The sequence below is a fragment of the Heliangelus exortis genome, chromosome 10 (genome assembly GCF_036169615.1).
Source record: "Heliangelus exortis chromosome 10, bHelExo1.hap1, whole genome shotgun sequence".
In the NCBI taxonomy this organism is placed as follows: Eukaryota; Metazoa; Chordata; class Aves; order Apodiformes; family Trochilidae; genus Heliangelus; species Heliangelus exortis.
The window spans coordinates 20,692,220-20,707,522 of record NC_092431.1 but is presented as its reverse complement, the minus strand read 5'-3'; the positions used below and the strand labels follow the sequence as shown (position 1 = coordinate 20,707,522).

The 15,303-nt window shown below is 40.2% G+C and overlaps 1 protein-coding gene across 20 annotated transcripts in view; it reads left to right on the top strand.

The window, feature by feature from the left end:
• JADE1 (jade family PHD finger 1) overlaps nt 1-15,303 on the top strand; it is a 109,374-nt gene that overhangs the window by 77,568 nt on the left and 16,503 nt on the right. For 14 of the 20 annotated variants that reach the window (XM_071753842.1, XM_071753858.1, XM_071753841.1 and 11 more), the window contains 3 exons: nt 3,575-3,652; nt 10,675-10,757; nt 14,097-14,254. In XM_071753842.1, coding sequence (XP_071609943.1) covers nt 3,575-3,652; nt 10,675-10,757; nt 14,097-14,254 — 319 coding nt within the window. Of the gene's footprint in view, nt 1-1,490; nt 1,567-3,574; nt 3,653-10,674; nt 10,758-14,096; nt 14,255-15,303 lie in introns of those variants that run through there. The other 6 variants (XM_071753851.1, XM_071753856.1, XM_071753852.1 and 3 more) reach the window with 2 other exon arrangements.

Genomic DNA, 15,303 nt, shown 5'->3' with positions numbered 1-15,303 from the left:
ATGCATTATATATATATATATGTATATATATTTATGCATTTGAGTATATTTAGTGTATGTCAAAATAAAGTCAGGTAAAAAATACCAACACTTTGATAACTGTGAAGAGTGAGAAGCTGAGAGAAAGCAATATTGCTGGCACTCAAATCTCAGATTAGGAGAGAGAATGATATAAGTAATTTTACTGAAAAAAGTTGATAGGTTTTCCATTTCCCTTTTTCAATATAAAAATGCCTCTTTATTTTTAGTTAAGGATGTCCCATGAAAAATGAGTTACTATAGGCTGGTTTGGGTTTGGGTTTTTTGTTTTCTTTTTTCTCCTTGACAGTTAAGAAGCACATTACTTGATTAGCAATATTCTCTGGACATTCTGGGAACATGTGTGTGACTGGCTGAACATGGAAAGCCTGCACCTTCAAGCTGCACCTAACCCATCACTATCCATAATCCATGTTTATTTTTAATGCAGTTCTTGTGTGACTTTGAGGTCACTCTCCCTGATAGAAACTGATAATCTTTGAGGCAGAGGCACTGTTATACCCTTAGGAGAGCAGCATTTCAGTCTGTGTGGCTGTAATTCTTATTAGCTGTTCTAGTGTTATCTCTAGAACATGTTCTGAACTCTTCAGATGAACAGCTGGTGGGAACAGTTGAAAATTATTTTAGAAGTTGAAAAAAAAATGTTGTATTACTTGTAATAGCAAAAATTCTAGGGGGTTAATCTTATGGGGTTTGAGACTTGCTCTAGGAAGCTAAATGCTGCTTTTCCATCTGTGATTTTTAGCTCCCTGTAAACTCAGATCAGGTTCCAAGATGCAAGAATGGATCTCTGGATTAACTTTTTTTTTCCCCCCTTGCATTTATAAAGGAATCTCAAGGAAGTTCCATCAGATGGGGTGTTTCTCTTGATGTTACTTTTGAGAACATGGGCTTTTCAATTTTATTTTCAACTTCAGAAGCCTGATGAGAGTGGACATGGAAATTCACTGCCTTATCTAGTTGTATGTATTCCAGGAACATGTTCAGTTCTGGCTTCTCTTATTCCTGAAGAAATATGGAGGGTGCTTGAACTGGGAGATGTGAATCCCACTCTCTCCTTTAAACAGCAACAATAAAAAAGATGCTGAGTTTGTGTCTGAAAGACAAGTGGTAGGAAGAAGAAGAAATTTTGTAAATTTGGAGAAAGTATGGCTGGGAGAAGGTGAACTCAAAATAGACTTACTCAAAACGATGTGGAGGAGCAGAATTTCAGTTTTGTTTTTTCACTTCAAGCTAATGTGTGTGTTTCAGTGTATATATACTATGTTACTTTGCTTTACAGTGCATTTAGTGCTTTTCAGACCGTTAGGAATGAACCAAGAAGTGAGGGTTTTGATCAGGTATATTCAAGTAGCATTTCTAAGGGAACTTAGTTTCTGTTTATTTTCTTCCATATCCTCTTTACCTTGTTCATGGGGAGGTATCCTCATTCTAGGTGAATATGATCTTTTCCATTGCTATTGTGAATGTCTCTTTCAATTACAGGAAAAGTGTGGGAACTACTAGAAGTGGTGCCTTGCAGAATAGGTATTTATCCCCCTGGTTTTGGCCTTGCAGCAGCTAATTGATTTTTCAGTTCTGCCTTAGCCTCTTTTGAGTCTGAACGTTGGCTTTCTAAGTCACTGTACCAGAACTTGGCTCTGGATCTACTACATTTATAATAGATCTGTATTCAGATGATTTTAATGGTTGATCTGTGTATTTGTTTGTTGGCAGCATTTCCATCTGCCTTACACACTAAGTTCTGGTCTGCTGCAAAGCACTTTTATTTGGAGAGAATTCTTCAGGCACGGTATGAGGTTGTCATTTGAGTCTTTTTTTCTCTGGCATCAGACATTACATCATAAAATCACAGAACTATTTGGTTTGGAAGGGACCTTAAAGATGAGGCACCCACAGGCTCCCTGGGCAGCCTGTGCCAGTGTCTCACCACCCTCACCCTAAGTGATTTGTGAACATTCACCCTCTGAAATGCTGACAGAAGCTCTTGAAGGGAACCATTCTGTCTCTCTTTACCTTTAATGGGCAAAATTTGCAGTTCATAAGGGTTGCATGTTTCAAAGATTAGTTATATTCCACTTATCAGGCTCTTGCAACTGGAAGTGTAAAACAGTCTGGGGTTTAGTTGCTTGTGATTTTCTAGTGATGATAAAAATGGATTCCCTCAGAAATGCTGGTTTCATTTGGGGTGAATCACTTTTGGAAGAGAAGACACTTTTGTGCTTTTTTGAAAATAATGTCAGGCTTTGTTTAGGCTTTTTGGAATTTTCTCATTTGATGAATTAGTCTTCAAGTTGAAAGGTTTATTGGTCATTCCACCTTGAGATGTTCTCAGGGAACTAAGTTGTGTTAACTGCATACTGAAGGGTCAAAGTCAGGAGTTTTCTTCACAGCTTTCTGGGAAATCCCAGCTCACATAAAAACGAGGAGGTTAGATTTTTTTTGTGCCTATCTAGAAGCAAAAAAACCTATTTTAGCATCTGATTTTGAAGTCTGTGCCCCAGGGGTATATGTGAGGGCTTTGCTGCTAGCAGAACTCCCAGACCTTGTTGATATCACCATTGCTACGTGTTAAGCAAAGACTCAGGGGCTGTGGTGTGCATCTAGACTCCTTGTCAGTTTAGCTTACAGTGGATATGCCTTTCTGCACTTATCTTGTCATGCCTTTTCTGCTCTTCAACTTACACTTTTTAATAGCTTTTTACATGTAAATGCTGACTAGCTGTTTACAGCTTCCTTATTTTTTTCCTGAATTCTGTTTTATTCCACAGAGAATACATGTGAAAATACCAACACCCTGTGAACAGCAGTTAAAAAGCTGTGGAACTTTCTGTTCACATCACTGGCTCCCTTGCAGTTGAACTCAATATTGGTAGAAATGTGGTAGTATGGAGGAGCTTCTGTGTAATCAGTTTGTGGTCTCATTCTGGAAAACCAGTTTTAGGCACGGTGATGGGAATGTGCCTGCAGGAGGAAGTAACTCTCTTACCTTAGAGGGTCGTGGTGCCTCCTAGGGCATAGATGATGCAGATTTAATTAATCTGGGAAAACTTGGCTTGCTACTGCTGCTGTTTGGTTTTTTTTTTTTTAATATATGGCTGGATGACATTTATCTTTGATTTCGTAAATCTGGCACTTTAAAGGGTATAAAATGGTTCCAAAGACATATTAGCCAAAGTAAATATTTACACAAGCTGTAAAAATGTTATTGTATTGCAAATCGAGTGTCAGAACGGGCAGGGGAAGTTAATCCCATTGACTGCAGGTATTTAGTGATTTTAAGTCCTCCCAGAACAAAATCCACTTTTGTTTTGGGGTGAAAGTGTCAGTGGTTGATACTCTCCAGTTTTGATCACCTGCTCTTATGTCGACTGCCTAATTAAAGCATCCTTCAGAGCTTCCCTGTTCATATTTCAGATGCTGTTTAAAGTTGTTTGTTTTCCTTTGTGTGCTGTAAATCCTGGGATGCCATCAGCAGCACGACTTGATGAGTGTGTTATTATCCTGGGTTAAGTGCTGTCTCATTGCTTTGCAGGCTGCCTGCTGTTTCCCCTGGAGATCATGAAACGACGCCGGGTTCCCAGCAGCAGTGAGGATTCTGACGACAATGGCAGTAAGTGCTCCTTTGTTGCAGAGTGCAGTAGGTTAGGAGTTTAAAAACAGGTTTGAATGCGGGGTATGATGTGACAGATGCGTTTTGCATATTGCTTGGGCTGGTAGAAATGTGTCTGGTAAGGATCTAGTTTTGAACTCGAGTCAGTCTGAGCACAGGTGATCAGTAGATTGAGGATCCCCCACACTGTGTTGGCTCTACAGTGTTAGTTAAGATAAAACAAGAGAAAAAGTAATTTAAAAAATCTTTATCGTTACATTTATCATTACAAAGCGTAGAGGCATCTGCCAACGTTGTCCACAGCTTGGTATTTAATAGAAGTTTGCACTGGGATTTAAAATTTGCTTCAGTGTTCTCATGCTTTCTTATGCAATGGAAAGGTGTATTGCTTCAAACATGAGTGGAAAAGATTGGTGCATAAAAGTTGTTCTTTACTTTGTTTGAAGGTTATCTTGTTTGAAAGAATTTGAATTCAGTAAATTGGTAATTTGGATACAGAACAAATTTAATTTTTTTTTAGCTGTTTCTAACATAACTGACAGTGAGCTCTGTATGTTATGTATCCATAAATCTGGTGTTTGGATTCCAGCCTTTAATATTCTTTGATTTAAACAGAAAAAAAGAAAAAAAAAAAGAGGGGGGGGAGGGGGAGATAAAATAGCAGTTTGGGAAACATTTTTATTTGCCAAAAAAAGCAAATTGATTGTACTTGACAATAGTACAGTTGTCAGAGATATTCCTGGTTTTAATTTGATCTGCCTGGATACCCATCTTCAAATCTGAAGACTTCAGTATGAAACATGACAGAAAGTGATCAGGGGAGTTTTCCCATGTAATTCTGAAAGATTTACCCTGAGAGAAGGGTTAGGTGTGTCTGGGCTTCATGGGAGTCTGCTCAGGGATGGCCCAATCTGCACCTTAAGACAACCTGAGGCAAACTCTTGCTGAAATGAGGGAGTGGGAACAGGATTGGAGGAGGTGAGAACAAGCAAGCTGAATAAGGACTGAGTAAAATCTATCAAAGAGGTCTCAGATTCAGCTTGGTTTTGGAGAACCATGGGCATTTGGGGGATTGTGGAAGGAAAAAAATTTTGAATAGGCTTTTTTTGTTATACATTTACTTGGGGTTATAAAAATTGAAGTTTTTTGTAAGATAGACAAATAGCAGCAAATGTGATGTATTTCATTAGAGTTGTGCTTTTTTTTTTTTTCATTCTCTAGCAGATTTTTGTAAGTGTTTCATTTTGATAATAGTGTTTATTTTCAATCTTACCTGAGTTTTGTTTATTTTTACTCTCTGATCCCTTCATGTGCTTGTGTTACAGGCTCTATGAAATAAAATATGAAGCAGATCATCTTATAATTGAAGTTCTGAAATAGATACAGTTGACTGATCTGTTGCTGATTATAATGCTTGTCTTTAATGCCATTTGATATATAACTATCTGCAATAGAGCTGCCAATTTACTAAATTAGTTTTCAAAAAAAACCATATTTTCGTCTGTTCCATAGGTCGAGATGTAAGAAAATGAGTTAGAAAAAGAAAGACAAACCCTTGTCCTCTCTCCCTTTTTTCAGAGCCTAATTAGTATGAATAGCTATTTGTTTAATAAACTACATGGCAAATGGCAGTGAGATTTTAAAAGTATTTTCAAGTATTGTTTGAAATACCACTTCCTTTTCACCACCTGTCTTTTTTTCTTGACCTGATTGTGGTTTTTTCCATTTATGAAGTTACTGGGCAAATTCAGATACAGGTTCCTTCATGTTTAATCTGTTACCATAAACGTGTTCAAAAAGATCAAGGGTTAATTCCCAGAAGCTGAGATAACATTTAATGTAGGGTCAGCATCCCCAGGGCTTTTTGTCAGTCACACTGCCCTGAGAACAATGTGTGACACTCGGGCATTTTTCTCCACTTCTCCTGTTACAGGAGATCTCAGTAGTTCCTTGCAACTACGTTTCAATGTCAAGGATCTCCTCTTACAGGTCTCACCTTCATTTAGTCTTTTCTTGCCTTCAGTGGAGTTCCTGATGATGCTCACTATTTCCATTTTATGACTTTGTATGGATACTCCTGCTGAAAGGGTAAGCAGATTTTGTTGCCTCAAAAATAAAAGAGAATTTCTGTGAATTTCTGGGCTCTGTGTGGAAGGCTTTAGGTTTTTCACCAGCTATTTCTCAGAATAGCTATTTTTTCACTAGCTATTCTCTTAGAATTTCCAGAGGCAAAACCCCACAATTAAACAGACTACTCCGAGCACTGTGAACAGCCTTCTTCTAATTGAAAAGCTGAAATGTTAATCAACACTTAGTTGGAATCTTGTTGCTGAACATCTGCTTCCCTTCAGTCAGTGGCACCTCTTGACCCTACAGTGTTCTTCTTCCATTCCCATCATTCTGAACTCAGTAGTCCATTTGGACCTCAGAATTTCTCCCCTCCTCTCCAAGGTGAGGACTGATTCTCCTTCCAGCTGTTGGGCTTCTTCATTTCTGAAATTATTTTCATACAGTGCCTTGGACTGTGTGACCAGGTGTGTCAGATTCACCATCAGTATCATATTATAAATGTAGGAGTAACCTGAGTGTTTTCAGACACATCAGCAACCTTTGAATCTGGCTTTTGTTTATATATGAGTATTTTTCACATTAATATTCCACATGTTACTATCCCTTCCCTAAAACTGTTCTAGTTTTAACTTCCAGCTTGGAAGTCTATCTTATTCCCCTTTTATACTCCCCTGGGTAGGTGTGGGGAGGAGTAATAGAGAACACTCCTGTTCCCTGTTTTTGTTCTGCCCTGACCACTAAACTGAGCACTGAATGATGATGCAGGATGTAGACTCATGCCCCCTGGACAGTATTTTTGTATGAAGAAATACACATCTTATTTTATTCAGCTCAGGAACCTGAATATTTAGAAGGTAATAATAAGATGCTCCTAATAATGGAATTCATTATTAGTAAATGTTAGTAAATATTTATTAGTAAATACTTAGTAATTTTAGGGTTTTTTAATTTTTAAAATTACTCAATTTAAAATTACTAAAATACTAGTAAATTGATTTACTAATAATAGTAAATATTATTAGCAAATAAATACTAGCCACAATTGTGTAGTTGTCAAATGACACTAAATTTTGAGTAGGATTGCTGTTGACAAGAGATATAAAAAGCTTTTGCTTTTTCCTGTTTTGGTCTTGAATGAGATTATCCTATAATAATATGCTGTTATATGAAGATAAGGAAGATAGGTGGGAAATCCTCCAGGAATGGCCATGTGAGAAGAGGGGTTTGGCTGTGTGAAGTGGTGTGATGGGTTGTGGTTGCACACATGCTGCTTTCTCTGTGATGACACCTGGAGAGTTCTGCACAGACAGCTCTCTGTATCCCTAAAATAATGGGAAATTCCCCTTTAGAATAATCTGCTTGTGTTGTACTTGTGCTGGGATTTGTGTCTAGACCTGTGGAGTTGTGTCTGAGTGACATAAAGCCTTAGTGCAAAGAGTTGAGGGGCAGGCAGTGAATGGAGGGACTCTGAGCATCTACCTTTTCTCTCCAGGCTGCAGATCTTTGTGACAGTGTTGGCAGCAGCAGCACCTCCTTGGTCTCAGAGTGAGTGGAGGAGCAGTGTAGGCATCTGGGAAGGACAGTGGTGAGCAGAAGTGAGAGCCAGACACACACCCCTGTGTGCTGGCTGCTGTGATGGTGCAGCAGCAGTGTGTTTACAGCAGGAGAAGTGCTTGCAGATGCCCAGATCTGAGGCTTTCAAGTGTTCAGAGGCTGAGGCAGCAGGTGGTTCCCCAGGGACACAGCTGGGTGCCTTGCAGGTGGCTTTACAACATCCTTGTGCATGATACATAATGGCTGAGCCTTTTCTGCTCATTCTGAGTGGTTTATTAGCAGTGGGTGAGCATTCCCTGAGGGCTTAAATTGCTTTATTTGTCCTGAGAAAGTTTCTATTTTGATGGGACTTTTTGGAATCGAAGCATACTCTTGACAGATCAATTAATAAATTGATGCTGTTAAAATTTATTATGTTTTTTCTATTGGGAAGTGTGTCACAGATACAGAAAGAGAACTCCCTCACTGTGACTGTTTTCTTTTCTCATCAGGAGGTGTATATGTTATATACACCATGTAGCAGTATTATAAAAACACTACATTTATAGTGTAAGGTGTATACAATAGCCTAGTGGAAGAGAGAGTTGTCCATTTGGAGTGTTAGAAGTCACTTTTACTATATCAGTAGTATGGTAGAGGTTTGGGATTTCTCTTTGCTTCTTGTCTGTAAGTGGATAAATGCAAAGGGAAACTGAGGCATGGCAGCAGGAGTATGGCTCTCCTCCCATTGTTCTTAGTGATGAAAATGTTTAACAGCATCTGAACACTTAAGCCCTCTGAAAGGATCTGAATTTAAAGGAATCAGAATGGTCTTGAATCTCCAGAATCATCTGGAGTGATGGTTGCAGCTAGGCTACTGTTTTCATGCTTAAATTGCACAATCATGTAACAGGCAGGGACTTCATAAGGCACCTTTTATCTCTGATGTGCTTCATGGTTTGGATGTTTTTGTTTAACTTGGTGCTTTGGAGTTGTGTGTTTCTCATATTCACCATTATTCATTTGGCTTTTCGTAGTATGGGCTCTCCTAATGTCTCATTAATTTTCCATCTGCTGTAGAACTTATTTCCCCCATGAGGTATATAATGTTATCTTGCAAAAGTTTTACATCTTCCATATCCCAGTGATTCTGCTTCCCTTATTTGTTATTTCCCAAAAACTGGGTTTGACTCTGCCTTGAACTTGAGTTGTTTTTCTGGTCTTGGTGATGCTAATCCTTAGTTTGGGACTAAAGCTACCATTCAGAAAGCTGTTGGTCTATATACAGACATTTTTGATACTTAATGCAAAAGGATAGTTTTGGTGAGAAGTGCCTAGAATATTTCTAAAATAACTCAGTTCAGTCCATGTGCTTTTATAATTCAGAACAGCTGTTTTGAATCCTGTGTTTGTTTAGACCACAGTAGATTGTTCTGTCCATATAATCCAGGAATTGTTTATACTTCATGTATCTAGATGTAAAAATCAGATCATTAATCACTGAAGTAGCTATAATTGCCTGTGAACTTTTTCTTTCAGTGAGATCTCTCTTCTGGGTTAGGTATGAAAATACAAAAAGGATGTTTAAAGGAGAAAAAACATCCTTCATTTTCCTCCTGCACATCTATTGGTGTACCCAGAGTGGGTGGACAGCTTACTAATGCAAGCAGCTTTGGGTAGTTGAGTGACCTGGGCCTGTCACAGTGATGTTTTGCCATGAATTTTAGTGGGAGCAGAGTTGCAACTCATCTTTGAGATTTCAGGAGCAGTGAAGTCCTGCTATGGGCTGTGTGTTTTACTGTCATTCCACTGGCTCATTCAGGTTCTTGCACTTCTGTGTCTAAGTGCTGGTGGTGTTTGAATCTGTGAAAGTGTGCCTTATGGTTGGGTTTTGTTATTCAGTGAGTAAATGTTTCCCTACTGAAGTGAAGCCCTTGCCAAAGGTCATAAGTTAGCTGCAGATACAGATCTCAGTGGGCAGTAAAATCTCAGACCCAGGAGAAATTCTTCCAACTTTTTCTCCTGGTGTTATGTACTCTGTTTATACTGCTCAGAAAAATCCAACAGCATCTGAAGTGACTTACTAAAACCATTGTTTGTTTTCACTGTGCATTCACCAATTTTCTGTGCAAGGAAACTGCTGTAACAGAACTATGTAAGAAACTATTTCTTGCCTTATTTGTTACAGGCAGCTTGTTGGCATGGAAAAACTGCTCATTATAACACATCCTGAGGAAGGCTGGCTGGGTTTTAGTTATCCCTGATACGTGAAAACTTTACATTGTGTGCTTTCATATAGCTCTTAGAAAAAGTTATTTAAAATGAAGAGTCTGTAGTTTTGGTGCTATGAGTTCACCTTTTTTATGGTGTGTGGCATAGTTAATTAATCCAGTGGCCTAACCCTTTTGACCACTGTGCATGCTCTGTGCAACCTCTGTTACTCATTGCTGTGTTACAGAGTAGTTTTTATTGGGGCAGATTCCTTAATGTGTTACTAACTGAAAAGAGAAGACAAAGGCAGAGCTACAACCCAATGATGTTAGGAAACATTTTTTCACTCAGAGGCTCCTCAGGCATTGGAATGGCCCAGGGCAGTGGTAGAGTCACCATCCCTGGGGGTATTTAAAAGGCATTTGGACCTGGTCCTTAAGGACGTGGTTTAGTGGTTAGACTATGGTGTTGGTCAAAGGTTGGACTGGATGAGCTTGGAGGTCTCTTCCAACCTAAACATTCTGGGATTCTGTGCCTTCTCATGGCTTGTTACTCAGTTATGTCTTCCCAATAAAAGTCTTGGACAGTGACTTCACTTTGAAAAGTATTTTTGTTTTTAATAGAGAACTTATCCCTATGCAGTTTGGTTTTGAACAGTGCTTTCTGGTCCCTACGAGGTTTCTGCTGGATATGTGAGGCAGTGGTGCTCTTGTGGTCTTAAACTTTTTACTCCTGGCACTTTTTTTGCAGGCTCTACTGTGTGTGCACAGCAGTGTGGTTGGTTTTGAAAAGGCTTGTCTGGTAAAAATTGGGTAGCCAATATAGAGCATCAATATCTTTGCTTCAAAGGGTACATCTTGGGCTACCAGTGGAGCTCTGGTAACTGCAGGAAGTGGTTTACTGACGTTCAAGGGAAGGATGTTATGTGGCAGCCTTCCTAAAATGCTGAGAAGAATGCTGAGAAGAGTGCAGTGTAGCCAGCACCTGCATCTGTCAGTAGAAAATTAGAAACAAAAGTTCACAGAGGTTTACAACTGAGTAACTTCTATTTTCTGGTTTATTTTGGAAGTGTCTTTTGAAGGTTTGTCTGGAAGCCCGGGTCTGCCTCTCTTTGCTCATGCAGTCCCACTGAGGTCAATTGGGTGTGTGAGGAGTGCAGGGGTTTTTGCTGCTGGATGACACTGCCAGTGATCATTTCTGTCTTGCAGGTCTGTCCACATGGTCCCAGCATTCCAGATCCCGACATCGGAGGACTTCATGTTCCAGACATGAAGACAGAAAACCTTCTGAGGTATTTCTGGAATTTGATTTGCATTTGGTCACATCTGTCAAATACAAAGCTGTGTATGTGTTCTGGTAATGAATCCATTTCTTCTGATTTACGTTTTCTTTTTACTACATTTTAGCTGGCACCCTTCCCACCCTCTTTTTACATTTTTAAAATATTTTATTTTATTTTCTAGGAGATTAGGGAGCTTTCCTGTTGGCACAGCCACTCTGATACCCATTCAACACAGCTGTGGAATCTTTCTTGTAGTATTTTAGGCATCAGGGTTTATTTGTAGCTTGATTTGTGAACAGTGAAAATTTATATTGGGTGCATTTATTTCATAGTTGGCATTGAGTTAGGTATGTGGTCTTTGTTAAAGTGCTTGTCAAACTAGAAATCTGCTTCCTGACAGTTCTGTCTAGGATAGTGCTTTGAGGAAATCCTATCAAGGGAAATACAAATCTTTGAACTTTCTGGGATGGATCAACTGTTAGTAACACAGAAATGCAGTCCAGTTCTTGGGAAATATTTTTTGCTGTTTCTCCCTATCATCAGATAATACTGCACTGTGGGCTTTGTAAAGGCTGCAAAGCATTAAGCTTTGGGAGGTGGAACTGCTGTTCTACTTACTTGCCCAATACATCTATTTCTTATGCATCAGTGAGTGATGCTGAGAAAAAACATGCTTTATTAACCTCCCCAGTGCCAATATACCTAAGTTTGGAGGAGGGTTTTCATAAGAAGAGTGCCATTCATTATTCAGTTTGAACTACACCTGGTACTGGTGTTTTCCAGTCTTCTTTTTTTGATTGTTGGCTGTTAAAGACCTTTTTTGCTTTGTGAATGTGTTGACCCTCGTGAGTTTATTCTTAGTTACTTTTTGTAAATCCCTTAGAGGTAGCACCTTAGATCCAGTTTTGAGAACTACCTCATGAAAAGCCATCAAGAATCAATCTAATTGCAAATCTTGTTGGGTTTTATGTGCTTCTCTTTTCTTCTCTCCCTTTCCTTGCATTTGTTGTTGAGATCTTTGAGGTTCTGTGCTGTTCTCTCTGGCTTACTCAGCCTGGATGGACTTCCCTGTAGCTCAGTTCCACAAACTTTTCCACTTCTCCTTCCCCTCTCTGTGTTTGTGTTGTCTCTGCTCTTCACAGAACATTCTGATGCTGGCAGAAGGGTGGCAGTAGGAAACTGGGTGAAATCCTGGTCTCATTGACCTCAGTGGTAAAATTCCCATTGACTTCAGGATGTCCTGGGCTTTCCCCTTTAGCTTTGAAATGTTTAGTGCAGCTGAGAGCCAGCACTTTGGGAAGCTCTGCTTTGCTCTGGGCACTCTGTATCAGAAATTAGAGCAGAAAGAAGGGTACCACATGGTCACTGGCCTGGGAAGGGGTTTCTTAGCTGTAAGGTGCTGCATTAGATTTGCTTTTGTGTGACAAATTTGTAAAAGCTTGAGTTACTTTGGCTCTCAGACTGAGCAAGTTTTGCATCCTGTTTTATATTTTCAGTCTTCATTTCATTTGACATTTGATTGCTTTAATTCAAGTCAGTTTGAAGTGCAGGATCTCCTGGCCAGCTGTGCTTGCTTGTTTTACTTTGTGGCTTATTTTTCATTTCTTGATTGTAGCCTCCCAGGACTTGTAATTTGGTTGTTAAAAAAAATTCATTATATTTCATTACCTGCGTTCACCCTTTCTTTCATGTGGTGATACTCTTTATTTTTTAAGGTCGGGGTTTTTTCTGAACATGTCAAGACAAATGTTAAGAAAAACATCATGACTTTCTGCTATTTTTATGGCAAAACCAGAGTGGAAATGGAAACACATTGAGACAGAAGTGAAATAGTGTATGTGTGTTGGGAGGGAGGTTTCAAGATGTGCAGTAAAGTCACACTTTGAAATATTCTCATCATTATAATTTACCACTAGGTTCATTGTTCCCCTAAAATACTTCCCAAAATCCTGGGGCATCTATTGAGATTTCAGGTGTGTTAATAGACAGAAACTGCTGTCCTGGGAGCTCTAATAATCATTCTGTAGATCTGCTTCTTCCTCAGCCATGTGCAGCAGTTGACTGGAGCTAACTCAAACCACTCATTGCTGCCACTGGTTTGGGACTGGGTGGGAGACTGGGGGGCTGTGTTGTGTCCCTTTGCTCCATTAGCATCCCATAGGGATCCAGGAGCACTGCCCTGGACATCTCTTTTTTCCTTGGTAACCCAGGAGACTGTGTGGATGTTGACTTGTGTCTACTACAAACTGAGTAATCTGCAGGGGGAGCTTTTATTAAGATGCCACTTACCTTTTTCTTGTCCTGATGGTGCTTATTTTCTGTCACCTGGTTGCTTTTTTAACCCTTTGCTTTGGAAGTGGCATTTGAGTAGTTAAAATCAGGGGTTGTTGGGGTGAGGAGCACTGAGTGCAGCTGCAGCAGAGCACAACAACCTTGCCTTGCACAGGGTGGGGAGAGCTGGAAGTGCAGTGGAGTTCCTGTGGTAGCATCCTGGGCTTTCTGCAGTGCTGGAAGGCAGCACAAAACCAGGCTGAAGCTGCCCTGACACTACCACAGTGTGCCTGCTGCAAGAGTGAAGCTCTTTTTTTTACTTTCTGTGGCTTGTAGAGGACAGCATTGCTGCTTGTTCCTGGCTGCTAACCCCAAAGTTGCCTAACATCCTACTTATTTGAGAGGGGGATGCCTTGGCAAAGGCAAAATAAAATTACAGTGAGCATGCAGAAGTGTCTGCAGCTGACTGAATGACAAGCACCTGTGCTGAACACAGAGCTGCCACTAGAATTCCAGGTTGGGTCTTACTTTATTTGATCTTTTGGGTTATTATTTCAAATACTTGCACAAAGAGTCATCTCCTTAGAATTTCCTTTTGCAGCTGCTCGTGGTAGAGTCACGCCTTCATTTGTACCACAGGGAATTTCTAGAATGTGTTTGGATTAGTCAGAGCTCCAGTGATAAAAAAAAAAACAAAAAAAACAAAACCCAAAAAATCTTGGAGCAAAAATGAGTGTCTTTGTGCTGATGTTTTAAGACACAGAGCTCCTAGAGCTTTTATTGCAGCCAAAACAGAGGTTAAAGTGCCTCTGAGCTTCATGTCTGCAGTGCAGGAGAAGCAGCAGGACTTGCAGTGGAGCCAGCTGGAAGTCATTCTGTCAGTATTTGCACCTTCAGCCACCCCTTTCCCTGCCATGAAGCAAAACTTGTGTCCTGCAGAGGGCTGGGTTGGTTCACTGTTGATACAGTGACCTTGTTACACACTGTGCTCCATGGTTACCCTAAAGCTGTGAATCATAGAGTGTAAATATCAAATGTCAGTGTCTCTATTTTTTCTCTTGGTCACTCTCTTTGCAGGTGTTCAGAACGGACCTGATCACTGCCATGAAGTTACATGACTCCTTCCAGCTGAACCCTGATGAATACTATGTGCTGGCAGACCCCTGGAGGCAGGAGTGGGAAAAGGGAGTTCAGGTGCCAGTTAGCCCAGGGACCATCCCAGAACCAGTAGCCAGGTATAGTTATGAGGAATTTAAACACACTTATGTTGATGCTAGCAGCTTGTGTTTACATTGCCTTGGCTTCCTGAGCTTTATTCCACAGTGCCTAGCTAGAAAAGGCTCTTCAGAGATGAGGAGCAGCCTGCCTCAGCTTTTTGAGTGGTTGGAGGGGCCAGGCCTCTTCTGCTTTGTATGTTGAAATAATAATCAGAGAATGATTTTTGGCATTACATTAGGATGGTGTGTGATGACAGAACCTTAAAGCTTCTATTTTTAAGCCCAGACTGGACCTCACTCAGCACTGCTGGGAGAGCCCTTGTCTGATGCTTTTTGTGCTCAGTTCCAAGCCATAGGGTTCCTTTCAAGCAACAGTCAGACAAGCCAGACTGAAGGGCTAGAGAAAAACACAGCATTGATTTCATGTTCTTTTTTTGTTTGGTAATTTCACTTACTTACAAAATCTTTTGTTGCATGAAACTTCAGCTATTCTAAGAACCATCCAGATGTGCACATAACTAAATACATTAATGTGAGCTTTTGTAACTCTTGTCCAAGAAGCCCTCATTTTCCTTGCCTTGTTTGTTACACTTAAATGCTGTTTTCTGTTTCAAATTAAACAATGCAGTTTTAAGGACAGGAGAGCACTGCAGCCCCTGTATCTGTTTTATGCTCAGTTGGGATTGGTTTTGGAGAAAGTGAGATGAAGGATTATTGCTATTAATCATACCAGATCCATGAGTAAGTCCAGGCTGGCCCATAAGGCATTGCCAAATGACCCACCCACCAGTGCTGGGGGGAAGAACAGTCCAATCTCTGATACATAGCAAAAACTTGTGCTGCCTCTGTCAGCTCTGTTTCTGCCAGCTTTAACCTTGGAGCAGAGGGACTTACAGGAATCTTTGTTAGCACTTGTTTTGTGCTGTGTGGCAGCCTCCAGACCACTGCACAGCCCTGCTAGGTCTGTAAAATGAGGAACTCACCCACACATCAGGTAAACCCTTTCCTTCCTTCTTTCTTCTGAAGGATTGGACCTGGAGCTCCAAGGAAAACTGCATTTTCCCTTC